The sequence below is a fragment of the Vanessa atalanta genome, chromosome 16, assembly GCF_905147765.1.
Source record: "Vanessa atalanta chromosome 16, ilVanAtal1.2, whole genome shotgun sequence".
In the NCBI taxonomy this organism is placed as follows: domain Eukaryota; kingdom Metazoa; phylum Arthropoda; class Insecta; order Lepidoptera; family Nymphalidae; genus Vanessa; species Vanessa atalanta.
In genome coordinates, this window is record NC_061886.1 from 9,756,531 (window position 1) to 9,783,344 (window position 26,814).

Below are 26,814 nucleotides of genomic sequence, written 5' to 3' on the forward strand. Positions count from 1 at the left end.
CACTATTATCGTGACGAAAAATGTTATTTTTTTGTTTTGTTTAAATATTAAAAGAGGAGAAAAAAAAACAATGTTAATTTTTTATTATTTATTTAAATTAAAAATAACGAATTTCAAACTGGCAATTTTTACTGACAAGTGATTTCCCTTAGCGCATAAGAAAAATTAAAAATTAACATAACATGGAATCATATAAATTATGGAAACTTGTTACAAAAAATATTTTTCCAAAAACCGTACATTAAATATTTAACAGAGATTTATTATATTGTTTCATGAGTATCAACACAGGCTTAAATATTACAATATATTATTTATAAAAGGAAAATATTATACTTTTATTGGCTTTTTTTTTAAGAAAATCGATAAAATAAACCTGTTATGAATACATATTTACTGAGAGAATGAGTTCCTGACGTCTGTCAGCTAATGACTACTGTGATCATAGTCTTACAGGTTTTGAGGCAGGCCTTTCAAGCAGCTACCGTCACCGCGATCGTACCCGTCCATCCGGTGTTACCAATATGACGATCGTCACGCACACATATTACGGTCATTGAACCCAAACACGAAAAGCCTTTTATTCTATACTAATATTATTAATCCGAAAATAACCTTGTCTGTCTGTCCATTACTCTTTAACGGACAAACCGCTGACAAATTTCATAATATTTGATATGAAGTAAGCTGGAGTCTAAAACCGGACGACCGACCCATACAACGCGAGCGAAACCGCAGGCGACTACTATTTCACATTTCCTATATATTCCTTTTGTTTAAAAAAATCACTTATCTGGATTTTCTATCAACGGTGGAGTCCCCTCTACTATTAGAATTTTTTTGAGCTGATCAGTATGTACGACTGCGCTACTGACAGACTACAACAATGTAGTGTTGAATCATATTGTTGCCAGTATAAATTAAAAAATCTTAATAACTTAAAATATATCGCGGCACACAATTCTGTCATTTATTGTAAGTTGGTATAATTTAATAGTTTTTAATTATATTATTCGTTTGTAGGGCAAATAAACCATGTAAATATCTTTATTGTAAATTTTACGCCATTTCAAATTCACATCATTCAACGATCACGGATTCACGCCCTCAGTCAAAGACCTCTCAAGGAACGCATTCTCTCAGCGGCCGGACATAAATTGATGTATGATGTATGTTTTCATATTTTTTTATTATTAATTTCGTAGAATTATTAGCTGCTTGCTATGTATCAAACGACCGCAATTAATTTCATCAATATCACACAAAATAGCAAAGAAGATTAATTATTTCGGTAACAGATAAGTAATTTATAATGTTGACATTTATAACAGATTATAAAATATTTGAAAAAGGCGCGGTCTCATAAATCCAAGTTCGCAAGCAGGTCGTCGTCATCATCGTGTTCCATAAAGAAATCCATTTCACAACTTGTTTGCATTTTCTCCTGAGCGTTTTCTTCCAAGCTACTTGTGTTTTGACTTTTAGAAGCCTCAGACGGCAATGGAACTTTTCTAATATTCGTTCCGGGAATGTAATCATTTTTATTTTTGTAACTGCTCTTCGGCGATAAATACTGTGTCATACTATTTTTACTTTCCTGTGAATAAAAATAATTGAATTAAGCTCGTTGTATTTTTTTTAAGTAGGTAGGCCGAGAATGGGCCTCCTTACGGTAAGTGGTCACCAACATCCATAGAAAAAATATTAACCATTCCTTAAGTCGACCCTTGTGCTTGTTGTTACACTGGCTCACTCACCCTTCAAACCGGAACACAACAATACTGAGTACTGCTATTTGGCAGTGGTAATCTACCCAGACGGTCTTGCACAAAGGCCTATCACCAAGTACAGTTCGTTTTAAGCACTAATTATTTGTAAAAATGATTATTGTTTTAATGCGTAACTAAAGTAATGTGTGATTTATTAAATAATAGAGATCTCACAAACACTAAACAAAAAATAAATATATTAAAAGAAAATACAATTGAACATTTGAGAGATCAATTAGTGATGGTAATTCTTGGAACAGTAAATTGAAAACCCATCGCACATACTACGTCAAAAATAAAGTTTGTTTACGTTATACTGCTGGGCAAAGGCCTTCTCTTCCCTTTGGAGGATTGGGGCTTACTCCACCATGTTTCTCCAATGGCGTAATCCTCGCAATGTTTTCTTTCATTGCGGAGTATAAATTCAGCGGTGCTTGACCAGGGCTTAAAGTTTAAACTCAAAAACACCAGTCAAGATTCACGCCTTGTAACCACTAGGCCATTACGTCTCTTTATATTTATGTATACAGAATTGAAATAATACCATATTTTATAATTTAAAAATAAACATGCTCTGTAATAAATAATTATTTTTATAATTCGTTTCTATTTAATAATGGGATCATACCTGACGAGTCAGGGTGGTGTTCTCGAAGGTTTCGCCGCTGAGACCTACGTTGTTTAACACCTGGAACAATGGGAGACGACGAATAACATTTGAATACTATTGAAATGAGGTCATCTTGACTCTCAACGCCTTATACATACTTATATTATTACTGTTGCATATGTATACCGTATTGCCTGATCAATCTTAAATAAATTCCTGTAACTTAAATCGTGACTCTGAGTTATAATAAATAAATTCAGGTATATTCCAATAATGTTGATGCTAATCACGTATAAAATATTCTCGAGGGAGGGACGTCAGTCAAAATCAAAATCAATATATACATTATTCAAGTAGACTTTTACAAGCACTTTTGAATCGTCATTGGACAAACTATATTAAGTGAAGCTACAACCGGTTCAGTATGCAGATTCTTCTGACAAGAACCGGCAAGAAACTCAGTAGTGACTCTTTTTCAACATTTAAAAATACAAATTAATGTTAGTAAAATACAATTATATATGTATGTAATATATCCTGCCTGGAATATCCTTCTGTCGACAGAAGTGAAAACTTATATCTTTAGAATAACTGTCTTATTTTTGAATTTTTAATCAATTTTAGTTTGAATTATTTAATTTTCATAAATTTTTAGTTAAAATGAATAACATCAGTCTGGTTTACACATCTAGTGACATTCCAAGCAATAATTTTATACAATTTAAATTTTACATATTTTAGTAATCAATCAAAACTTATGGTGGGCTGAATAAGGCCAATCCAAAATATCTATACAACTTATTTGAAATAATGTATATTATTTACATAGATAAGAAAAAATAATTATTTATTAATAGAAATTTAGTAATATATAATTATATATACTAACACACTGTATGTATTAGTATATATAACTATTGTTAATAATAAGATGTTTGTTACTTCTGTTACCTAACTACATAGGATCAGATATAGTTTAGGCTTTCATCAGGATGCCAAGAAATACTCAAAAAGTTATAGTTATCAAATTGAAGTAAATTTATCGTATTAACTTTCCTAGTTTTTTTTTATTTATTATTTTTATAATAGAGGCAGGTGGAAGGCCCGATACGTTCCTGAACTTAAATTAATAGTACTTGAACATCTTATCAAACTCAAACAATGACGGATGAAGCTGAAGTAACAACTTTATACCGATAGAACTGTATTTTAATATTATTATTTGGACAAAATATATAATAGATTGATATTGTTATTTGACCAAACAAACTAAAAACAAAAAATGCTCACGAAGCATACAAACAGCTACGAACTATAAATACCACCACCAAACTAAACGCCTGCGGCAAAGACCTCCCCTCCTCTCGAGAAGTTTTGGGAGCAAAGTCAGTCAAAAATCTTTATTTAATATACAAGTGCTTACACTTGCTTATTGATAGTCAAATATCTACCACCGGTTCGGAATTTAACACCTCGGACCTGAGAAGAACCGTCAAGAAAGTCCAAGAATTGATCCTTGAGGGACCCCCACAGTAACTGGAGACCCGGGAGATCTCTTTCCATTTACATCAACCCTCTGAATCCGATTGCTCAGATACGAAATAAGAGGACTGAGCGCAGTGTACCTAATTCCACAATGACGTAGCTTCCTGACCAAAGTTTCGTGTTGCACACAATCAAAGGCCTCAGATAAATCACAAAATATCCCTAAGGCATCCTGTGACTCCTCCCAGAATCAGAATCTTCCCTCCAGGAGGGCGGGCACTCACGTCGAGCTTGTCCTGCAGCATGGGCCACATGAAGTCGTCGGCGGTGCCGCGCGCCAGCAGGTAGCGCGCGCACACGGCGCCCGAGCGGCCCAGCCGGTGCGCGCGGGACTCCGCCTGCGTCAGCATCTGTGCCGCGGCGGGGGATTGCCACACATTACGGTGATGATACATTTTAATTAAAACTCAGCTCCAAATGTATACAGAGCATATATCACAGCTTGAGTAGTTCTTATCGACTTAAATTATAAATTAATATATTTAATTGATACCAAAAAACCTGACTTTTAACATAATGCAAGCAATGTTTGTGAAAAACTATTTCTGTTAAATGACGAGCATTTAGTGTCTAAACTTGGCAGTGCATCCGAGCTTATATTACATAATAACTAGCTGTATGTGTAGTGCTAGTTCCGCGAAATTTCTTCAATATAACTTGACCGTCGCGTTATCGTAAATTTTACTTTTAAAATTATCACAAATGCCCCCTCTTGAAATCCACTGGAAACAACCAACCACGAGCGTTAACGTCAACGCTATCGAATAAGTAAAAAAACTCGCACTAGACACACTGATCGTAAAATAAAATTTTCTAAGCATTTTCTTTCATTAAGAAGAGTAATAAAGTGTGACCCCGGGGTTCCAGTGCAGCTCGGCGAACAGCACCAGGTCGGCCCTCGTCAGCGTGAGGCCGGAGCCGGCCGCCGTCACCGACAGCACGGCGCAGCGGCACGACTCCACGTGCTGGAACGTCTCCACCAGCTCCTGGGGGGGTTGATTAAGTGATAATACCCTTTTAAGTTTATCTTTTTTATGTAGTGCTCTTATATATGTAATATGTATACATTTTATTAATTACATTTAAACAGAACCATGAAATTCACGTTAGTGACGTCATTAGTCTTAACTTCATTTAAAGCGAGTTAAACGCGCAGCATGTTTTCGTATAAGTTATATGTATCATGGTTTAGTATTTTTTCCACTAGATCACTTACTATTAGAAAAGAGGTCTCCTTATTTATTTATATTTTCATGTTCTTTATAAATATACAAAAATAAATTTGATGCACATTCCAGTAACAATATGTATGTAAATCTACAAATGATACATAATATGTTTACATTAAGAATAATCAAGGGACTATTCTGTAGTATTGTGTAAAAATTAGCAATGTATGTACATACGGCTCTGGTGTTGGTGGGGGTGGAACCCACTATACATATGTAGTGGGTGCTCGCCTCGTCCAGGGTGTAGCAGATGGCGTCGATCATGTTCCGGTGGTGGGCGAACACGAGGAACTTGCTGGTGGTTTCTTTTAGCAATTGCTTGATGTATTTACTGTAGAGTTGAAAACATTTCATAAGTATTAAATTTCATAAAAAGGTAGTAATTAATTTAAAAAAAAAAACTATTTTTCGTTCCAAGTTGTTTTTTTAGGGGAATATAATTATAATAATGCCCCATTATAAGGAATTACTAATATACCTATTTACCCCTCCATTTTCGTCTAAGGCTTGTTTAGGGGGGGATGTCTACATTAACACAAGAGGATCGGATTCTGCCCTTAAACGAAGATAATTTGAGTCCCGGTGATGAGCATAGGCTACTTAATTAATTAATCCCTCGAGGGTTAAAGGGGGGGGGGGCGTTTCGTCTGCTATAGGTAATGTATAAATTACGAGGGAAATGCCTCAGGTTCAGCTGGTATAATTTAAATTACTTTTATATTACTATTTCCCTATTTCCCTATTAATTTATAATTTACTTATAAATGTTGATTATGTGGTGATAAGTGAAAGAATGTTGCGTCTTATTCTTTCAAATGTCAAATCAATGCTGAAAGAAAGGGATAAAATAGTGGAACTGAAACTAATTAAAACTAATTCAAGTAAAATCTATTAACATTGATAATACCATATGGCAGGGATTTTGACTTCAGCCGATTTGCTAAAGTAAGTAATCAACGCTGCGTGTTTGTCCGACGACCTCGTGTTCTCGAAAGCCTTCGCCATCTGAGACAGCCCTTGCGCCTCCTCCTTTGTGAACTGGAGCAGCGAGTGATCCAGTAGCACTGATTCCCTGGATAAAATTATTACTTATGTGAATAAGAAGGAATGGTTATATTATGTTTGTTCTCTATACGTTCCTAATCCATTCATTCGTTATTAAAAAAAAGCCACCAGCCATTATTTTTTTTGCTGTTTGTCCGTCAATCTGTAAACATTTTTACTACGACGGGGGTTTTTATCTACGCATATTATGAATGAAAAAGTAACTCTGTCTGTCTGTTGTTCTTTCACGGTCAAATCACAGAATCAAATTTGCTGAAATTTAGTTCCCCAAGGAAAGAAATAGGCTACTTTTTTATGTCTAATACCCGATCCCTAAAACGTTAGCAAAGCCGCAGGCGACTACTTATTTTAAATAATTACAAAAGAAAATCGAGAACTATAAAACGGAGTACCTTGTTTTTTTCTCCAGATCTGTTAAAACTTTTTCTTTAGTTCGTCGTATAAGGAATCTCTTTTGCAGCATAATTTGCAGCTCGGTTAAGTTGGACTGCCCCGTCATGTCCCAGCCGAAATTCGTCTGTTTCCCGCCGCAATACCGCTTACCTAAGACGCATTCTTTTTTAAACTTTTTCTCATTTTCCTGTATTAATATTTATATTTTTTTCATTCGGCCTGTGGTTTCACTGGCTCAGCCACCCTTCAAAACCAGAACACAACGATACAATACTGCCGCTCGGCGGTAGAATTGTGCGGGCGTACCTACGTAGACGGGCTCGCACGAAGCCCTACCGACGAGTAGCGTTGGATACTGACCGTACTCGGTGAAGGAGCCGAGCAGGCGGGGCGCGATGAGCGCGAGCTGCGTGTAGAGCTCGGCGGGCCGGCTGAGCGCGGGCGTGCCGCTCAGCAGCACGAGGCGCGCGCAGCCCGCCGACACGCGCGCCAGCGCCTGCGTGCAGCGCGCCTTGTGCGACTTCAGGTTGTGCGACTCGTCCTGCAACGCCGGTCCAAGCCCGCCCCGTCAGTGGCGACGATTTGGGGGTTTTCCCCCCGAATGTAGGAGAAATCGAGACACACGGGGGTCGTTTTTAAGGAGGCTAATTTATTTATGGGAAAAATAACCAAAAATACTAAAAGTAAAAAAAAAGTGAATTTAAGGAAAGAAAAATTATGAAACAAAAAAACACTTATATTTGAAATTTCCTCTCGACTTGGTTGTACAATAAAACTGTAGGGGGTTTTTAATCGTTTGGCGGGAATTTGAAGTCCTAGGGGGGACAATCTCTAGGAGTTGGCATCCGACACGCCGCACCGGGCAAGAGTACCCGCATAATGCGTGTTCGTACTCGCTCACACACCGGACAGGTTCAAACATTTCGAGTTAAACACGTGCAAGGTGCGGTCAGGACGCATACTAAGAGAGACAACGATGTTTTTTAATCTCCTTCTCTATTGATAGTAGTTTATAAACACAGATGTTTAAATATTTATATTACCACCTCACTACTGGATTGCTTTTGGGTTGCAATCTTACCAAATTCAGACAAAAATCGGTCATACCAAAGTCGAAGTCAAAAATCTTTATTCAATATAGAAGTTACACTAGCCTTGCTTAATAGTTAAAAATCTACGTTAAGAGTAGTGAATTTAATACATTTTGTCTTCTTATTATTTAACGTTAAGTTATTATAGGTACGTTAAGTTATTATTGGTATAGGTACATACCTATATCGAGTTTCAGAAATCGATGTCACAACTCACGACTTTAGACGTAAGATTACATAGGCATGAATTACTGGCGTTTTTGTTTTTAAATTCACGATAAGTATACGGTATGTTAAGCTAGAAAAAATCTACACTTAATTTAAAAATACTTACAACAATAATCATTCCAAATTTCTTATCCTTCAGCAGTTCTGTATGCATGCCTGCTATTTTATAGCTGACAATAACAATCTCCGTCTGAAAAAAACAGTCGATTTTACATTTTTATTTTTAATGTAGATCTATTCACGCACAAAGGCGCAAGCATCCAAGCTAATGTTTCGTGCATTAACAATTACTACATTTTATTGATTTGATACGTCACTATCAGGGGCGCAGCTACATACGATGTGCCGTATCATTTCAAGTTTTTAAATACGAGTCCATATAAACCACAAATAAAGTACTATTATTCATACATCAATAAGGCAGGCATAAAAATTCCAAGACCATGGTTTTGTTATTCTAATGTTTTAAGCAAACCATGTTGCCACTTCTGTTGGGTATTAGCAGATCGTCAAAGCAAATCGTACTCCTCTGCATGGGTACACCCATGCGAACGCATGCAATCGTACACCCATGCAGAGGAGACGAGACGAAGCAATTTTACGCAAACTATACTTGATCAAAAAAATTCTTTTGTGAGACTCTATACCCTTCTTAAGGACCCCCAACAAATTTTTATACGGAGCCCCGCCAAGGCACGCTACGCAGAAGCCTCGCCTGCCTGATAGGCAGAAGCCTATCATATATCTTTCCTTTCCTTTTATATTTTATTTCCTTTCCTTTATACCTTTCCGAACCGGTGGTAGTGTTTAATTTGACAATCAATAAGAAAGTGTAATGCTTCTATATTGAATAAAGGAATTTGAGTTTGAGTTTGAGTTGAGTTTTGAGTTTGATATAGTATGTAATAGATAATATAATTTATAGTACCTGTCTATCCGCGACGAATTCACTATCCTTGCTACTGGTAAGTGTCACGATGTTCATCATAGGGACGGACGGTAACACCTCATGAATTGTATTCTGCCAAGTTTCTCTGCAAAAAAAAAATTTTGAATACAATTTAATACAAATTTATCTCTCTATATTTAAGTAATAAATCAACATTATTGTGAAAATATATATTATTTGTATGTAAATGTATTTATCGTAACATACCACTTCGACAAAAAATATTACAGCACTTGAACAAAATTATTTTTGTGCAAATGATTCTCAACTCTATTGCAAACAGGAAGTGTAAGTAAAATATAATTAATGTTGTTACCTCATTGAAGACGTTGTAACAATGAGCAGAGGCCAGTTGTGTCTGTAATAACTAGCAATAGCAAGTGCTTGGTATGTCTTCCCGAGCCCCATGTCATCTGCTATCATGCAACGCCCTTGTCTTGCTATACCGAACCTAAATATTTTATTAATGTTATTTGATTTTTGACTTATTACTCTGGCTTTAATATTATGTAAGAAATATCCTCTAAATTAATCCAATTATTAAGTAATGATTCCAATTATTTTTTGTCAAATGTCATACCGAACTCCATCCTCCTGGAATGGCAATAATTTATTCCGAAGTGTCTTTTCTATTGGCGATAAATCCACAGTGTTTGGATCTATTACAGGTTCATTAAGTATCTGCGAACATATAAACACATTAGTTTTTATAAAATACACTATCAGAAATATCTTGCTAGAAAATCTATCAATTTTATTAGATATAACTAAACCCTTTTTTAAATTAGGTACATCAACACTATATAAGTTTTACTATGACATATACATATATATTTAAATAAAAGTAAATAAAAGAAAGTTGTAAAAATAATGATTAACTATTATATATTATTTATGTTTTATCAGGCAGATTATGATTGACTACTATAAATCACTAAGTATTTCCTATCAAATAACCTTGCTTTTCATTTCTTAATCATTCATGTAACTTAGTTAGATAATGTATTTGCAATTTCTAAAAACATATTAAAAACTGTATCACAAATTTAAAGGCACAGACTTGTGTAGAGATTATAGGTAAACATTACAGGTATCTTATGAATGGATTAGTTAAAACTGAACATATATATGGAGGTATTATATGATGCAAACAATAATAATGATTACTGGTTTAATGTATAACTGATTGTAACTATTCATCTCCGATGTCACCATACAAAAGCCAACCTTTATACTCTTTTACATTCGAGCAAAGGTATAAAGAACCACCCAGGATGTCACATGATGTCATTACTAACGGAGTATTTTTTTAATCATGTAAAACACTCTATAAACCTTTAAGACATATGATGGCAAAGGTCCAAGGACTACATGTGGTGCTAATGATGATACTTTCAACATCAACTCTTGATAATCTTTTATGGAAAAATTCCACAACTTCGAATTTATATCTGCGGACAAACATATGTTATTGTAAAATATCATATCAATATTAAATGTTAACTTAAAATTATATACAAAATTAATAGCACTAGTAACAATTATGTTTCTTACCGTAAGTCTTAGAAGGTATTGTCTTGAAGATATTGATCAGCGGGGCGCTAAACTCTGAGGGATTCACCTCAAATCTATCTTCAGAAATCAAATAAACAGTGCCAGTGACAACCTTTGTACTAGGAATGGAGGCATTTTCAGCGAAACTCTTGCTATTCTCCGGCTTACCGTAAGGATGAAATCCTATAGACGACGCAGCACTAGATTTCACAGGTCCAGCACTTGAGTTTATAGGCGAAAATGTATTCATTCGTAAACATTGTTTATTGTTAAGCTTTTCTTGTCTTTTTTGTAAGGCAGCTAAGCGTTTCCTTTCAATTTCTTCTTTGGTACATGCCATATTTTATTGGCACACGAAAACTTTTTTAAATAATATGATGTTTGTTTAATTTTCATAATAAACATAACATACTTGTCAACTAGTGTCAACTGTCTGCGTTTATATCGTAACAAGTAGTCAAGTAACAACACTGATCAGTGATCACTACGATTTAAATTAAATTAAGTTTCTTAGCCACAGATAACTACAGTCTACAATATCATATAATTAAAAAGCTCCTAGTACACAAGGAGCCGGTGTGTTTGTGCGGAATCCCACTGCGCCTCAGTTTAGGAGTACAGAGATCGTAGAGTGATGAAACTGTTAATTCGTCATTTCTGTATAAATTTGACATCTTTCATTTGATTAGTTTGAATTTTTCTAAATTACTACCAGACTGCATAGAAAAATATATATATTTTTATTTTCTACCGCACATTTTAATTTTTACATTCTATTTTATTTGTGCCAATGGGACACAGATTATTTCGCCAATGTCACGTGCGATTAAACATTCATCAAAGAAGAGCAGAGCCAAGATGGCCCAGTGGCTAGAACGCGTGCATCTTAACCGATGATTTCGGGTTCAAACCCAGGTAGGCACCACTGAAATTTCATGTGCTTAATTTGTGTTTATAATTCATCTCGTGCTCGGCGGTGAAGGAAAACATCGTGAGGAAACCTGCATGTGTCTAATTTCAACGAAATTCTGCCACATGTGTATTCCGCCAACCCGCATTGGAGCAGCGTGATGGAATATGCTCCAAACCTTCTCCTCAAAGGGAGAGGAGGCCTTTATCTCAGCAGTGGGACATTTACGGGCTGCTAATGCTAATTATTATAGTTGACATCAGTTATCTAACATCTAATATACTTCATTTATTTATTACCTAGAAGCCATTAATATATAATTGCGTTTGTAAATTTAGATAGAAATAATGTTGTGTTAGGATTTCTATATTTATTAAGAATGATGTTTTTATTAAAATCCTCAAGCGCTTCCGAATGTAATCTTTAAAGGGTTGTTGACATCAAGCTTAGGGAGAAATAAATTGAGTGTTGGCCACCCTGACAGCTTGACAAATAAATTGGTTGGTTGATAGACAAGATTGCAGAGTTGGACTTTGACATTTTATTTTAAATTAAAAAACTCGACACCTGTACTAGTGCAGTTGTACAACTTGTGGCCTTTCTCTTTTGTATTATTTATAATAAATAAAAAATGTCAGAGAAAAGTAGCCCCATCAAATATTTTCTCAGTGGGGGATTTGGCGGGGTATGCACTGTCTTAGCGGGACATCCTATGGACACAATTAAAGTAAGATTACAGACTATGCCCTTGCCTAAACCAGGCGAAACAGCTCTGTATGGTGGAACTTGGGATTGTTTTAAAAAAACTATTCAAAAAGAGGGTTTCCGTGGCCTCTATAAAGGAATGTCAGCACCCTTAACAGGAGTTGCTCCTATATTTGCGATAAGTTTCTTCGGATTTGGACTTGGTAAAAAGTTAATTAAGTCTGATGAAAATCAGGTTCTTACTAAACCGGAATTGTTTGCCGCGGGTGCTTTTTCTGGTATTTTTACTACCTCTATAATGGCCCCTGGTGAACGTATCAAATGCTTACTTCAAATCCAGCAGGGAGGGAATGTACCACAGAAGTATAGTGGCATGCTTGACTGTGCCAGACAGTTATATGCGGAAGGTGGTATGAGGAGTATCTACAAGGGCAGTGTTGCGACTATCTTAAGAGATGTGCCTGCCAGTGGCATGTACTTTATGACCTACGAGTGGGTAAAGGAAGTACTTGTTCCACAAGATGCAAATGCTAAAATGAAAATGGTTGCGACAATTGTTGCAGGGGGATGTGCAGGTATAGCTAACTGGCTAGTAGGCATGCCCGCTGATGTTTTAAAGAGTAGATTGCAGACAGCTCCTGAAGGGACATATCCTAATGGTATGAGGGATGTTTTCAAACAGCTTATGGAGAGAGAAGGACCAACAGCACTATATAAAGGTGTGACTCCCGTCATGATCAGAGCATTCCCAGCGAATGCTGCTTGCTTTGTAGGATTTGAATTGGCTGTGAATTTCCTTAACTGGGTAGCTCCCAATCTCTGATGACGAATAATGGTGTATTGTAAATTATGACGAATGTATCAAATTGTATTATAGAATATTAGTAAGTTCCCTAAGTATAAATAAAACTTTTATTATATAACTGTAATTACAAATAAGTGTAATTCAGCTTACTATAATACTTTGTTGGATGTATTTAGCTATTTGCTAAATAATCTATTTACATGACAACTTTAATATGTAACACTAAAAGCTGTACATCCACAATTAGATAGCTAAAATTATTTTTTACTCCACATTTTGTTGCCTTAAAGTTTTTTTTACATTATTTTCGGTTTCCTGATGTTAAGTACATGAAAATTTATATATTTTTATAAGACATGTAAATGGATGCTACCTATTTTTTTAGAGGATAATATATACTGCCTTTGACTAATGTTTGTTTTTTTTTATTTATTTTCCCGTTGTTGATAGAATTACAACAAGTTATTTCCTCATATAATTGAATAAGTTTTAACTAAACCAAAAAATAGTTTGTCATTGTTTGTCAAGTGTTAAATGTAAGATCATTTTTTTGCCCCGGGTGACAGGACTAGACATCACTTTCTCTTGTAAAAATATTTGCATTAAAATTAAATATTTTGAAATAACATTGCAAATTATAAAAAAAACATAGCATTTAATTTTTTTTGTATGTAGCATTGTAACAAATATTAAGGACTAAAAATGCATATATGTATTATAGTTTAAATTTTGTGTAGCCTTTAACTAAATTCTAAAGTATCTATTACTATCCAACTACCAATTTATAATATAGTTTAATTGAATATATCTAGAACAAATGTTAAAATTGTGTTAAAAAGGAAAGTTAAAAATAAAATTGAGGTTAAAAATTTGCTAATTTGTATATTTAATAAAATTCTCTTCTAAAATTTATTTCCATTCTTTTATGTTTGTCATGCTCTCTAGAGGCCAACTTTTTATTAAATTCTCTCACAGATTCTGTAGTAGGGGTCTCCTTTTTTTTTAATTTATGTCCAAGGCCCTTTTTGTCCTTTTTTTGGATACCTCTGATGGGATATTTTCTCCCAGTACCATCTGGACCTAAACCTTCTTCTTTATCCCAACCAACTTTTAACATAATTTGATAACCCTTATTAGATTCAGGTATGACATATTTTGTTGGAATTTTTTTTCCTTTACTGGCATTTATATTGTGTATTGTTGAAGATAAATGTTCTATTTTATTTTCAAATACTTTATTGTCACAAATTTCACAAACATAGTTTTCTTTTAATCTATCACTATTTGACTTCTTATCATTTATCTTGTCCTTGTGTAAGCTTATTTGTCTACTGTGTTTTAAAAGTATATCAGCAAGTATGACATTTTTATTTCTTATTACTAAACTTTGTGCTGATCTACCCGCTTTGTCTCTAACTGCTGTGTTTATATTACGTTTAAGAAGTTCTTCGACAGTTTCAATAGAGTTGGCCTGACATGCTATCATGAGCAAACTCCATCCGAATTCATCTAACGTGTTTATCTTATCAGGATATTTATCTAGAAACTGTCGTAGCTTATCAACATCATTATTTTGCACACAATGGTACATCTGTAGATTAGATAACTCGATTTCATCATCTTTACTCTTACGTTTTATCTTACATTCGGATTGATTAACAGTGGATTTCGATTTTTGTGAATTATGACAGCTACCTACTTCTTCTAAATAAAGTTTTCTCGCTGTTTCTCCGTTTAATGAAGTAGCAAAAAATGTAGATGTAGCAGTCTCTTCGGACGTGGGACGCACAAAATTACAGTATTCCTTGTGGTACATGACAAAAAGTAATTAATAAGATGTCAAAATGCTACCCTTAGTAAATAGTATAATAAATACAATAATTTGAAAGTAGAGCACGCGTAAATATTGTTATTTTATCATTATGTCAAATGATTAATGAAACGTCAAATCATATTGATATTAAAAATGTAACAGATAACAAAATGTCATAGATTGTTTATTACAATCTATAGACAGAAAAAATAAATAGGTCTACATAATGGATCCCGAATTAAAATGAACGTTGTAATATTGTTAGGATTTGATTTTTATTACGGAAAAAATAAATATCGTGATACAAACTTTTTGCTTAATATAGTTGTAATTGAGGTAAAAATTATGTTTAATTTAGCTAAGGTATTTTTTACATGAATATTAAAAATGAAACAAATGCTGAGATGAAAAAATATAACTTTGTATGTTACTAATTTACATGTTTATTGAGTTTGTTTGCTAATGTTATAACAATATTTAACATGGTAAATTTCATAAAATATAAGTTACAATTAAGTATAAACACACTAACAATGCCATTGAATATATTTAATAATTATTAGGCATTTATTTAATTAATATACAGCAATTGTACTGGATTCTTATTGTGTATTTATTGCTATTCATTCACTTACAACATAATGAAAAAATGTTGTATTTACCTAATATTATCTTTTTAATATTTCAGTAACAAATATATGTTAAAGTGTTCCAAATATAGAAGTTTTTTGTTTCTGGTTTAGTCCTGATTTTCAAATGTTATTTTTACTAAGCAGTATCATTTTGAATCAGTCAAAAACCACAAACAGAGATCTGAGGGCAAGTGAGTTTGGATTGACTTAAATTAATTTGATAGTTCCTTGGCTATACTTTTAAGAGCTTCCGTTTGTTCCTTTAAAAGTTTTAACTTCTGTCTCAAGTAATCTTTTTTAAAGTTTAAATAATCTTCTTTAATCTGTATTTTTCTTTGCTCTTGGACAGTTATTAAATCACAATTTAAAAAACAATTATTTGAGTGTTTAGAACTATGCTTTGACCCTCTTAACTTTAATTTTGTAGATTTTTGTTCTGTTATATTAAAAACTTTGGGCTCAGGGGGTGATTCAGGCTCACTTATGGAAGCTGCAGATAGTTCATCATTAAAATTGTCATTTTGAGTGTCACTTAGGGGCACAAACTCTGTTGACTCTTGATAATCCTCAGTAGAGGAAGACGTTTTGATGCCTAAAGCATCTTGTTCTGCAGCAGACAGCATAATTGTAGAAATTGGCAACTCCCCATTCGGTTCAGCTTGCTTTTTCTTTATTTTTGAGCGAATGTCATGCCAAGTCTGAAAGAACAAATAATGAATAAATTCACATCAATAACTTTGTTTTATAATGTCAAATGAAGGTTCCCACTTTTCTCCATTGCCTCCAAGTTTTTCTCGCTCCAGGCATAGCATTGCATTCGTTTGCTATATTTTGCCACAGTTTCTGTGAATCTTTATAGTTAAAATCTTGAGTTACTTTGCAAGATATCAATTCTGGATGTTTTGACATCAGTTCGATGAGCTTTTTTTTCTGACGGGCTGTGACATAAACACATCTTTGCCTTTTTCGGCCTTCCATAATGTACAAATATATATTTCAAATGAGAACTGTATACCTTTATAACAACTTTAAACTTTAATTTAAAATTATCTTTGATTATTCTGGTTTGTTTTATGAAGTTATGACATGTCTTAAGACATTTGACAGCACGACATTTGCTCTTTAATATTACCAGACTCAGTTAATCCACACTTAATAAAACCTAACTAGTGTAAGCTACATAATAAATTGTATATCTTTTTGCTAGTTCATTTTTAAACATACTTTTACTTTTTAAAATGCATATCTGGAATATATTTAATAAATATATATTTTCGTTATTACTATTTTTGTTAAATAATGAGTATAATGGAATTTTTCATGACGTTTCGTCATGACGAAAACCTTCTGTACTCTGTGGTTTATTGAGTTCAGTCCAATCACCAATGAGTATATACCACTACGTATTAGTTCAGTCAGTCGATGAATGGAGGATATAAAATACTCTTGTGCTAATTGTGACCACAATTTTTTAAAATTTGTGTCGACTCCATCATCTCGTTTGTTTTTGTGGTGTGTAATTAAGGCATGACGACTTTATACATTTAAATTTATAGTTGTGAAGTTTGACTTGACAATGGTTGGCGTCGGTGAAATGTTTTTGCGAAGGTTTCTATCAACCTTCTTCGGATATCTGCTTCTTATACACATAGCGGAATACGTAAGTACTATGATTACATTTTATTGTTCCGCACCAATAAGCTTTCTAGAAATATTTGTTCACCATTAATGTATAATAACTACATTTTGTGCAAATTATGTTTCTTTATTCGATTTATATACCAACATTCACCTTGCAAATTAAACACATAGTATATGTACTCAAGGCGATTGCGCATTGATGAGGAAATGAGATCATAAAATTGGTAAAAATTTTTTTTTACTTATTTAATACCTCTATATTTAAGAGACGAGTAACGTCAGAAAAGAAATACAATAACTATTAAAAATAATAAATTGGCCATAATTTAAATTTGCGAAAAATAATATACATATGATAAAAAATGACTAATAAATGCACATTCTAAGAACCATTAGCTTCACGGTCTCACTTTAAAACTATTGTTTTTAATCATACTGTTACTGTACTGATAACAAAATCAGTGCTTATCTTAATCAATAGTGTACAATTTTTAAATAAAATATTTCCATAAATGTCTTAATTTCATGAAAAATTTATACATTCAGATAACAAACCCTGTAGTAAAAAGATTAACTGAAATGTAGCGAAATCTGTAATGAAAATGACACAAACTTGTCTTAATATTATGATATTTATTATTAATTACACTACTGAGATAAGTATAAACAAAGGATGGTATAAAATACAGTTTTATATCTAAGGAGTGATATTCTCTATACATTTTTATAACTAGTGACTGTATGCGCGTAGGATATATTAGGATAATTATGAGACACTATTTTTGGAGTAATTCATTACAAAAATACTTTTTATAGACTAAAACAAATATGAATCATTAATTTTGTACTTTAACAATGGTATACTAAAATTGATAGGTTCTTAACAGTTTTTATTGAGGTGTGAAATGATTGTGCATAAAATGTTTGATTTATCTTAAAAAAGATATCAATTGATCCTTCTCATTGGGTTCCTTCGAACTCTTTTTGTAGTATAATTTTATTTTAAAACAAGGCTAAGTTTAATTGAGTGTAGAACATAATATAGTAAACTATGGGTTTAAAGAGTACAAAACAATGAACTTTTATTTTGGCCTTAAATCTACTTTGACTCTCCAAGTTTAATATGACACATAATATGATAAATATTTAAATGATAAATATTTCATTCTATAAAGTATGAAATTTCCTGTTGGATGTATATTTATCACAATAATATATTTCAACCAAGTAAAAACTGCATACTTAATATTAGTAAAAAGTTTAATAAAAATAAGAGTTATAAGTTCCCATTGATAATTCATCAAAACATTGTTCATGGTAATACATTATACAATATTATATATTGACTTATCTTTGTGGCTTTTATTTGTGCCAGAATAGCCCAGATTATGTCACCAATGTCAGATGTGATGGAGGAGACACAATAGAGTTGAGATTACACATCAATTTTGAAGGCATAATAGTATATTTCATTATAAATCTAATTACCAAGTTACAAAGTCCAAGGTCCTGGGTTCTATCAGTGTTAATAGAAGTAAGGATAACCTTATATAGGAACTGTGCCAGAAATCTGTTAGAGGATGATTCTGCATCATCATCATTGATATTTTTATTTTAAATAATACACAAATATTAAATAGTATAGTGTACTGTTTTAAAATATTAAATTGAGTTAAGTGAAAAAATGCATATGAAAATTTTACCCAATGCAGTCTTATCTATGGTATTTAGATAAAAAAAAAAAATATTTGTAGTGATTCATCAATTGGCATTTGTTACATTAAACATTACCTTGATATTGGAGCATAGGAAAATGTTTTTTGTAAAATTGAAGGAAACAAATATAATAATAAATTTTATTTTGTTTTCATCCTCAAAGTATGATTGTACAGGTATTGTTTCTTTTTATATTGATTATTACTTAAAAATTAAGATAAATTTTTACTTAAAATGGCCTTCCACCTCATACACAAGATGATTACATTTACTCTGATAACAAATAACAATGTAATACTATGATAAAAGAAATACTTGATACAAATATTATAGACTTATTATCTGACAGAATTTAGTAATTTAAAAGGAGCTGTTTTAGACTATAGTCTTTTTGCTTATGTATATAATATCATTATCCTATTTCAACTTTTAATATTAATAATTGTATTATAGTTGTAACAATACAGTGTGTATGTCTGTATGTATATGTCTATAGTAAATATATATGCAATTGCATTTCATTGTTGTACTTTTTACAAAAAAGGCTATAGTTCCTTGCCCTAGTCTTAATTCAAAATGAAGAATGCATAACTTTAATTTTTTTTAATTCCAATAAATCCTCTTCAGTAATAATTACCTTCCATTGGAATTATTTCTGGGGCTCTTTAGGTTTTTTTTTTATTCTCACATTATTTAATCTCTTATATATAGAGGGGTAAATTGATATGGTTACTGGGATATTGTTTAAGTAACATGATATAAAGGCAATAAATGTCAATCAGTGTAATCATGATTGATGAGAATTAATTGATGTTTATAAATTGATGAATTATGTCCAATTGCTGAGACAGTTGTATAGGGGCTTGTATTTATAGCTTGATTATTATTCTTTTAAAAGCTACCAGATAACCCACATTAAAAACTTCATAGATGATAGAATATGTCTTTTTCACTGGTTCTTCTCGTTGGTGTTTCTCTCCTAACTTGAGGTAGAATTTTGACAATCATTAAGAAAGTGTAATACTTCTGTTTTATATATTTGAATTAGAAATTTGTTATTATTAAAATATTTATTAATTTGTGTCTGTTCAGATTGAGGAATCTTAAAAAATATGCTCAATAATTATAATATTTAATTATTGAAATTTTGTTCGAAATTATATGTATATAAAGGGCAATACCTTTATATACATATAATTTTAAACAAAATTTCAATAATTAAATATTATGCGAAAGATGGATTATCTGTTAATGTATTTATTCATGTGAATATAATCTGTTTGCTCATTAATGCTATTAATATCTACTCATATTAAATATATGTTGATGTAATGTAAGTTGAAACTCAAAACTACAATGAGCAGCTACATGTTGCTAATCGCACTTCACAGATTTTTAGTTAAGCATAAAAAAAATATGATATGATAATAAAATACTTAAAAATATAATGCTTTTATAATAAGGAGTTTTGTCAATTATTTACCAAATTTAATACATAATTTCATTGCGTTTGTACATAAATAAATGAGTATATCTTGAAATATTATCTTATAAAACTTGCAACCATTGTTATAAAAATAATTTGAACATTGAATACTAAAAACATGTACGTACATAGTTTTCACACGATTTTGTTGTCAAATCATTAAACTATGAATATAATATATTGGAAGACTTGGGGAAAATCATTGTTATGCAAAGTGATACTCACGCTGCAATGATGGAACTCACGTATATAAATGTCAAAATCAATATTCCATCATCATAGTAGAGATAACCCTCAAAACAAGTATCTCACATTCCATACAAAACCGGAACATCTTCAGGAAGTACTCGCCAAAACGGTCAATCGCATGTTTTTTGACCTTGGATTACCGCAAAGTTTTTTGCATTTATTAACTAACCAGAGCTACATATAAAATGAAGTATTATATAACCTACTGCCCAATGGATATACGTACGAATATTGTGTTTGAATAGTAAGCCAATGTAACCTAAGGCACATGGGACATAAAATCTTAGATTCCAAGGCGCTGGCACAATAGTGCCAATGCTGGCGAGGTTAAAATAAAAAAAAGTTATACCGGAGTGTATGTTCTTATTGATACAAAAGCTGAATGATGCAGTCACTTGATAGTTTTTTTCTTGTGTTATAAATAAATTAATTTAAAGGTTGTATGGTCTGTATGTATATAAACATATGTATAAAAAAAAAATTATCATGTTTGAGACCAGTGCGAAAATAAAGGAATGAAATTCAAGCTATCGAAAACAAAACAATAGTTCAATAAAATCGATTACTGGTGGTTTGTTACATGATAATGCGTAGTTAGTGGTAATTATAATCATAATTATATCTACATGTTCATGGAATTTTTCTCTTCGGCGATAGAAGACGAGAAAAAAAAAAGTATAATTCTCGATTCACACAAATATAAACACGCCTGTACACGATTATACATAGGCGCTTTACCGAATATTATTTGATATGTAGTGACGTCTGCAATGATGATTTCATTTTAACGCGCAGATTTGTAAAAAATATTAATATATACTTGATGATATACAGTATGTTTTGTTTATATTTTAGTAGGCATTTGTAATGAATGCAAGTGCAAGTGTTCCGTTTTCAATTATTTCGTTACTTTTGATTATATTATTTTTTCTAGGTGTCATTGCGACCAATTTCATAGAACCCACACAATATAATAGAACACTGTACAATGCAAATAAACTAGAACTCTATTATCTATTCCCATTTAGACTAATCAGACTGATGTCGGGTGATCTGTCCAATGGGAACACCCGACATCAGTTCAGTTGCTGGTAGTACCGAATTCAACCATAACACAATGTCATCAAAACATTATCAAACTTTTTATAAAGTGGTTAAGTTTCGAAATACAATAGTTTTTATTATTAATATTTTGTAAGATAAGAAAATTATTTTCGAGAACGTGAAGAATACTTTTTTTCTCATCGTCCATCGTCCCACCATCCCATCGGCACCCAGAGTGTCCTTAGAGTAAATCCTTGGTACAGGAGACAAGGCTTTACATCATTTTCGAGGTATTTACGGTAAACCCTTCTTTAAAATTCTGTACTAAGAACTTATAGACCGAAAAAATCGATTAATTTTTGCTCGAAATTTCAACCCAGGACCATGGATTTCAGTCTTATGAGCTAGCCATTTGAGAAACGAGCCGGTTGCGGTTACTAGTTATTGTATTGCATCTTTCAAGGCCTTTAACTGATATATCATGCATAATTGTGATCGTACTTTATAATTATTTTCCTCGACCTAAAATTAGTTCGAATGCATATCATTTCGTTTTGTCTTGAGAACGTCATTGAATTTGATCAAAAAGCATAGACTAGACTAGACAAGCATAGACAAGACTCACCGGAGCTTAATCTGAAACTATGTATTAAAGGGGTTTGTGATATACATTTTTATACATATTTGATGTAATCAAATTAAATTAGAAGCAACTTAAAGTTTATTACTTAGTAAAATGTAATGTAAATGATTGATTACTTCATAAATTGGATTAAAATAGATCACGCTGACGTCGTAAGCTCGCTCGTTTTATTCTAGCCAATGAAATAGTCAATAAGTCCAAAGTCATTGTACCCAAGAGTTCAATAAACACCATTGGTAACTTTTACTTCAAAATGTTCTATCATTATTGTCCATCGAATTAAATGTACCAATTTCCTGCTGATTTGTTACGTATTATATTTAAGTATAGCTATCAGCCAATACCGAAAATATAAACATATCGTTTGAAATTCGAATTATTCTAAATACAAACATAAAGGTTCTGCGAAATAAACCTATTGCAGAATATATGAATGGATAAATTTAGTCGATGTAACTGCCCAGCGGACGCTCCACTGCCACAGCCGGCCATTACTTCCCAAAAAACCGTAATTATCTAACATGATAGAACCGTCTATAAAGATGATAAATAGATACGTACTGTCCTTGAATTTGTAGTCATTTAAAAAGCTATTACTCTACAAATACGTCCATAAATATGGAAGAGTCATCCTTTTCTTCGTTTAACGCGAAAGCATAGAAATAAATATATTTTGGGTGCAGATTAAAAATATATTCTTTATTCTGAATTATCGTGCACGTACTTTGTTCTTAGTTCATTAGCACCGCTCAGTGCCATAAGTGTATAATAAAACATATTCTCGGATTGTACGTGTTGTTTATACTTGCATCGATTGATTGGAGTGTGAGAATTATTATTTTTTTGTTCCATAGCCAAGTAGGTACAGGGAGCACTTATGAATTATGATGCGTTCATATTAATTTTATATATAATATTGACACGTTTTATTTTGACTTACAATGTCTGTGTTTACTTTACAAATTGTCAATGGAAAATCGAAGATCTGAAATAGAATCAATATGCAATTTCCTAATAGTGGATGAATTTAAAATTTATTTAGCTCCTGTTTTGTATTATCAATGAACTAAGGATTACGTAATTTTCATTTTAAAAGTTCGTTTTCGATTCTTGTTTATATGGATGATAATTAGGTTACTGAGCCTTAAAGCATGGTACAGCAGTAAAACTGGTCTTGAGTTTTGGATCCTGTTATTAATCTAAGATAATCTGATTGTTTCAATTTAAAATTTTGTGTCCGAAGTCTTGTCTTCATTAATCCACTTTGAATTAAAACAACGATAAGCAGAGCTTAGAGTCCTTTCTTTGTAATTTAAATTATTTAAAGAGCCGTGATTTTCCAGTAGATAGTATGCGTGAGCTAATAACGCTAAGCGGTAAAATATCTATGAGAAAACGATTGTGTTGGATGTTATTCTGCCCCTAGTGTTGAGCAACCAAAATGCAGCGTCAGCAAGTTCTAAACCTTTTTAAAACTACAGAAGAGGCTTATTTTGCTCAGTCCGTTTACAGGTTCATACGTAACATTTTTTTTTTGCAATTTATGTATGCTAAAGCAAGATTCCTCAAGATAATTTTCGATACGATCTTCATAACTAATGGTACATCATTGGCATTGATTCAGTAGTTCTTTATGTTCAGTTTTCCAAGATCTGTAGTCCACTAACGATATTGTTGGAAATATTTTTTCTCTTGAATATTCAAATATATGTAAATTATTTAATAATGCAATATTAATGCACGTTAAATTGTCAGTCGACCTTGCCAACACACGGTTAACCTTGCGGCCACCTCAGAACTTAAACACATGAAGCGTTGCCACCAATAAAGAAGTTTATAAGCAAAAACAAAAAAAAAAAAACAAATCTGAGTAAACAACATAAATTTGTTACGTAGTAATTCTACTTCTCTATCTAATCTCGAAGGCAATTTAATATCTAAATCACATTTTATATCTTTTAGTTGTTATTAGAAGAATAAATCCGACGACATGATGACAAACTAATGAAAATTTAACTTGTGATTAAAAATCAGGTCCTAAACAAAAACCATATATAATCATATGTTGAATCCCATACTTACTTTGTACTGTAAAACAAAATTTTGTGCAATATCTTGGCATCATTTGCTAACATATATCCAAGAAATTGTACCAAAATAGTGCGGGAATACTTCCTAGTATAAAGGTAGCATATATTACAATCATGTACAGGAGTATAAATATTATGACTCATTCTTGAACTGGAAAGACCTGATTTACACCCTACGACTACTTGGTAATAAATAACAATCGAAAATGTACTTTATTTCCGAAGACATTGCGTAGTAAATGCTTTGAAGGTTGATCATCATTCTTTATCATTGTTAATTCATACATTGTTCAAGGTGCTTCCAAATTTGAAAAGCCATAATTTGATTATATCGATCTATAATGTGTAATACGGGATGCCATGCGGCGATTGAATGTTACAGTGGTTTCAGCAATTGCCTTTGGTGACGTTAGAGCGGCGTGTTTCTACTTTTCTCGTGTGACAAAATACTATTAAAACCTTTTAATATTCGTAATCAGGGTCGAACTATTCTTGTATTTCGAGTTACAAGCATAAGCAGTTAATTCATTTAGAAGGTCAATAGGTTCATGTTAACTTCCATTTTTAAGCCATTTTAGTGACACGCTCGTATATGTCACGTTTTTGGTTATCCTGAGATGACAAAGAACTAGAAATATCGTGTCGCCTTTGTCTTTGTAAATGAATAAAATATATATTTTTCAGTCTTATATTACGAGCGTGTTGCCTGCATCAAATGTACTAATCTACAGCGTTGAAAACAATTCTCTTTATCAGAGAGTCGATATAGGGGTATGCCTAATCTATTGGAAAGTTGTTAACAAAAACATTTTAAATAGGCAAAGCAAGGCATGCGCCCATTGGCTAATTTGGAAAATAAAATTCATAAATAAACAACAATACAACTCTGTTATTACTTTATAATGTATATTAATTTTAGATGTTGTTTTGAATATTTAATTATAGATTGAAACTTGATATGTCAATATCATGGTATTAGTTTTGGAAGCTCATTACAACGCATGTTGGCAAAGCGAACACATTACGCACGTGGAGCTGAGTGTGCTTAGCTCTTGTATCTCCGTTGTATTGTTCTATAATACCAATGATGTCTAAATCTCTACCTGCTTGTAAAAGCGAAGCGTTTATATCGATACAAGTATAAAACTCTGATAGTACTGCTTTCACATCTAAACATGTTTTAAACGAGTTATTCTTCAGAAAAAATCATTGAGAAAGATGTAATTTTACGGGCAACTAAACTAGTCCATGGTGTGTCATCGAATTGGAACATTTTTAAATCTTTATTCAGACAAGCAAATGGATAATCTGATTTTTAGTTGTTATCTTAAAAGCTCAAAGATAACGTCACTGAATCTAAGACATTATGTGTCTAGTGCCTTTAATTAGACTGATTAGACTGACTCGCACATCATTTAAATCGAACCATGGCACATTCGATACTTTAATCTTTTAATGGTAGAATAATCGGCAATGGTATACATACCAGACGGTCACATAACGCTTGCTTTATTTTCTTAGTAAATTGATCTGAAGGTCACAAGGAACAACTAGAACATATATAGCATCGTATTTTTATTTGGGTAGGTGGACAGGCAAGCGGGGCCTGATGGTAAGCGGACACCACCGCCCATAGACATTAGCGCTTTAAGAAATATTAAACATAACATTCTCATTATTTATTATTTATTTTTCATTTATTCTCATTCGACCTTCAAACCGGAGCACAGCAATAATAAATTTGGCGTTAGAATATGATGAGTAGGAACTTACCCAGACGGGCTACCATCAAGTAGAATACGGAACGACAAAATATAGATAAATAATAATGAAAGGTTTTGTTTTTCTATTAAAAGCTTTATTACGGACACGTCTGAAAGAAGACAATAATAAATATTAGTTTTGTATATAACATCGTCTGATCGGGAGATAAATTCTTACACTTGACCGGCATCTTTAGTTCATTTAGTTCTTTATTAAGAATTTTTCGTTTGTCAGACTCTCTTCGATTTTATATTTACAAGTTCAACGTTATGTTATGTCTAGTTTATATTTATTTATGGAGATGTTTCCATTGCTATGAAAAGACAAAGTATTGTCTATGGACTTAAAATCACCTACTTTCTAAACAAAAAGGTTATAGTTACCTACCAATCTTTGTCAACAGTGTAGATAAATTCGATTTATCTTTACAAGAGCATTCTGCTTTACGAGAGCTGCCTTGAAAATTGAAATTGATCGTTCGCTTTCGTGTACCAGATAAAAGCTGTCTCTGACCTCGGGCTTTGATTATAGGAAAGTGTGGCACGATAGGAGTCTATTAAGATGCACAATTCAGATACATTAATCAAGCTGTACTATTTCTATGCAATACTCTTGGTTTGATTATTAGTAAAATCGACGATTTAAATCTACACTAATATTATAAATAAGCAAATAACTCTGTCTGTTACTCTTTAACGGTGTTTAACCGTTTCAATTAGGTAGGAGGCAAGTTTGAACCTCAAAAAAGGCTACTTTGATACTTAAAATCTGACGCCGACCTAAAGTTAAGCTTGTACAATTTAAACAAGCACGTGAGTTTGTAGTTTCATCACTCTGCTAAATACGTGTATTTTTTACAATGTAAAGGGCATTGAGGTGTTCA

The 26,814-nt window shown here is 32.5% G+C and overlaps 5 protein-coding genes across 11 annotated transcripts in view; 2 read left to right on the top strand and 3 right to left on the bottom strand.

Moving 5' to 3' along the window:
- Positions 1–65: 65 nt before the first annotated feature.
- On the bottom strand, positions 66–10,896 carry LOC125069683 (SWI/SNF-related matrix-associated actin-dependent regulator of chromatin subfamily A-like protein 1). Its single transcript, XM_047679212.1, has 14 exons — positions 10,434–10,896; positions 10,215–10,330; positions 9,460–9,560; positions 9,196–9,330; positions 8,859–8,964; positions 8,037–8,120; positions 6,972–7,152; positions 6,611–6,761; positions 6,061–6,225; positions 5,331–5,484; positions 4,779–4,910; positions 4,149–4,274; positions 2,398–2,457; positions 66–1,597 (listed from the first exon to the last, which is right to left on the bottom strand). Exons 1-14 carry the CDS (start codon positions 10,771–10,773, stop codon positions 1,361–1,363), a joined length of 2,088 nt encoding a protein of 695 aa, XP_047535168.1. The 5' UTR covers positions 10,774–10,896; the 3' UTR covers positions 66–1,360.
- A 939-nt stretch (positions 10,897–11,835) lies between these two features.
- On the top strand, positions 11,836–13,259 carry LOC125069769 (congested-like trachea protein). The gene has a single exon (XM_047679339.1). It carries the CDS (start codon positions 11,975–11,977, stop codon positions 12,869–12,871), a length of 897 nt encoding a protein of 298 aa, XP_047535295.1. The 5' UTR covers positions 11,836–11,974; the 3' UTR covers positions 12,872–13,259.
- A 461-nt stretch (positions 13,260–13,720) lies between these two features.
- On the bottom strand, positions 13,721–14,766 carry LOC125069881 (G patch domain and ankyrin repeat-containing protein 1 homolog). Its single transcript, XM_047679482.1, has one exon. It carries the CDS (start codon positions 14,667–14,669, stop codon positions 13,740–13,742), a length of 930 nt encoding a protein of 309 aa, XP_047535438.1. The 5' UTR covers positions 14,670–14,766; the 3' UTR covers positions 13,721–13,739.
- A 447-nt stretch (positions 14,767–15,213) lies between these two features.
- LOC125069927 lies at positions 15,214–16,379 on the bottom strand. The gene is made up of 2 exons (XM_047679553.1): positions 16,067–16,379; positions 15,214–15,996 (listed from the first exon to the last, which is right to left on the bottom strand). Exons 1-2 carry the CDS (start codon positions 16,274–16,276, stop codon positions 15,511–15,513), a joined length of 696 nt encoding a protein of 231 aa, XP_047535509.1. The 5' UTR covers positions 16,277–16,379; the 3' UTR covers positions 15,214–15,510.
- A 300-nt stretch (positions 16,380–16,679) lies between these two features.
- LOC125069924 (NPC intracellular cholesterol transporter 1) overlaps positions 16,680–26,814 on the top strand; it is a 59,793-nt gene continuing 49,658 nt past the window's right edge. For 6 of the 7 annotated variants that reach the window (XM_047679544.1, XM_047679549.1, XM_047679545.1 and 3 more), the window contains exon 1: positions 16,680–16,958. In XM_047679544.1, the coding sequence (XP_047535500.1) occupies positions 16,875–16,958 (84 nt within the window). In that variant the 5' untranslated portion in view covers positions 16,680–16,874. The remainder of the gene's footprint in view (positions 16,959–26,814) is intronic. The other variant, XM_047679546.1, reaches the window with a different exon arrangement.

Coding starts and splice junctions, on each gene's coding strand:
- LOC125069881 (XM_047679482.1), bottom strand. CDS start 14,669: ATGTACCACAAGGAATACTGTAATTTTGTGCGTCCCACGTCCGAAGAG.
- LOC125069769 (XM_047679339.1), top strand. CDS start 11,975: ATGTCAGAGAAAAGTAGCCCCATCAAATATTTTCTCAGTGGGGGATTT.
- LOC125069927 (XM_047679553.1), bottom strand. CDS start 16,276: ATGGAAGGCCGAAAAAGGCAAAGATGTGTTTATGTCACAGCCCGTCAG. Junction 15,997..16,066: donor CTTGGAGGCAATGGAGAAAA/GTGGGAACCTTC, acceptor TTGTTCTTTCAG/ACTTGGCATGACATTCGCTC.
- LOC125069683 (XM_047679212.1), bottom strand. CDS start 10,773: ATGGCATGTACCAAAGAAGAAATTGAAAGGAAACGCTTAGCTGCCTTA. Junction 8,965..9,195: donor GTTACAACGTCTTCAATGAG/GTAACAACATTA, acceptor TTTTTTTTGCAG/AGAAACTTGGCAGAATACAA. Junction 6,226..6,610: donor GATCTGGAGAAAAAAACAAG/GTACTCCGTTTT, acceptor AATTTTATCCAG/GGAATCAGTGCTACTGGATC.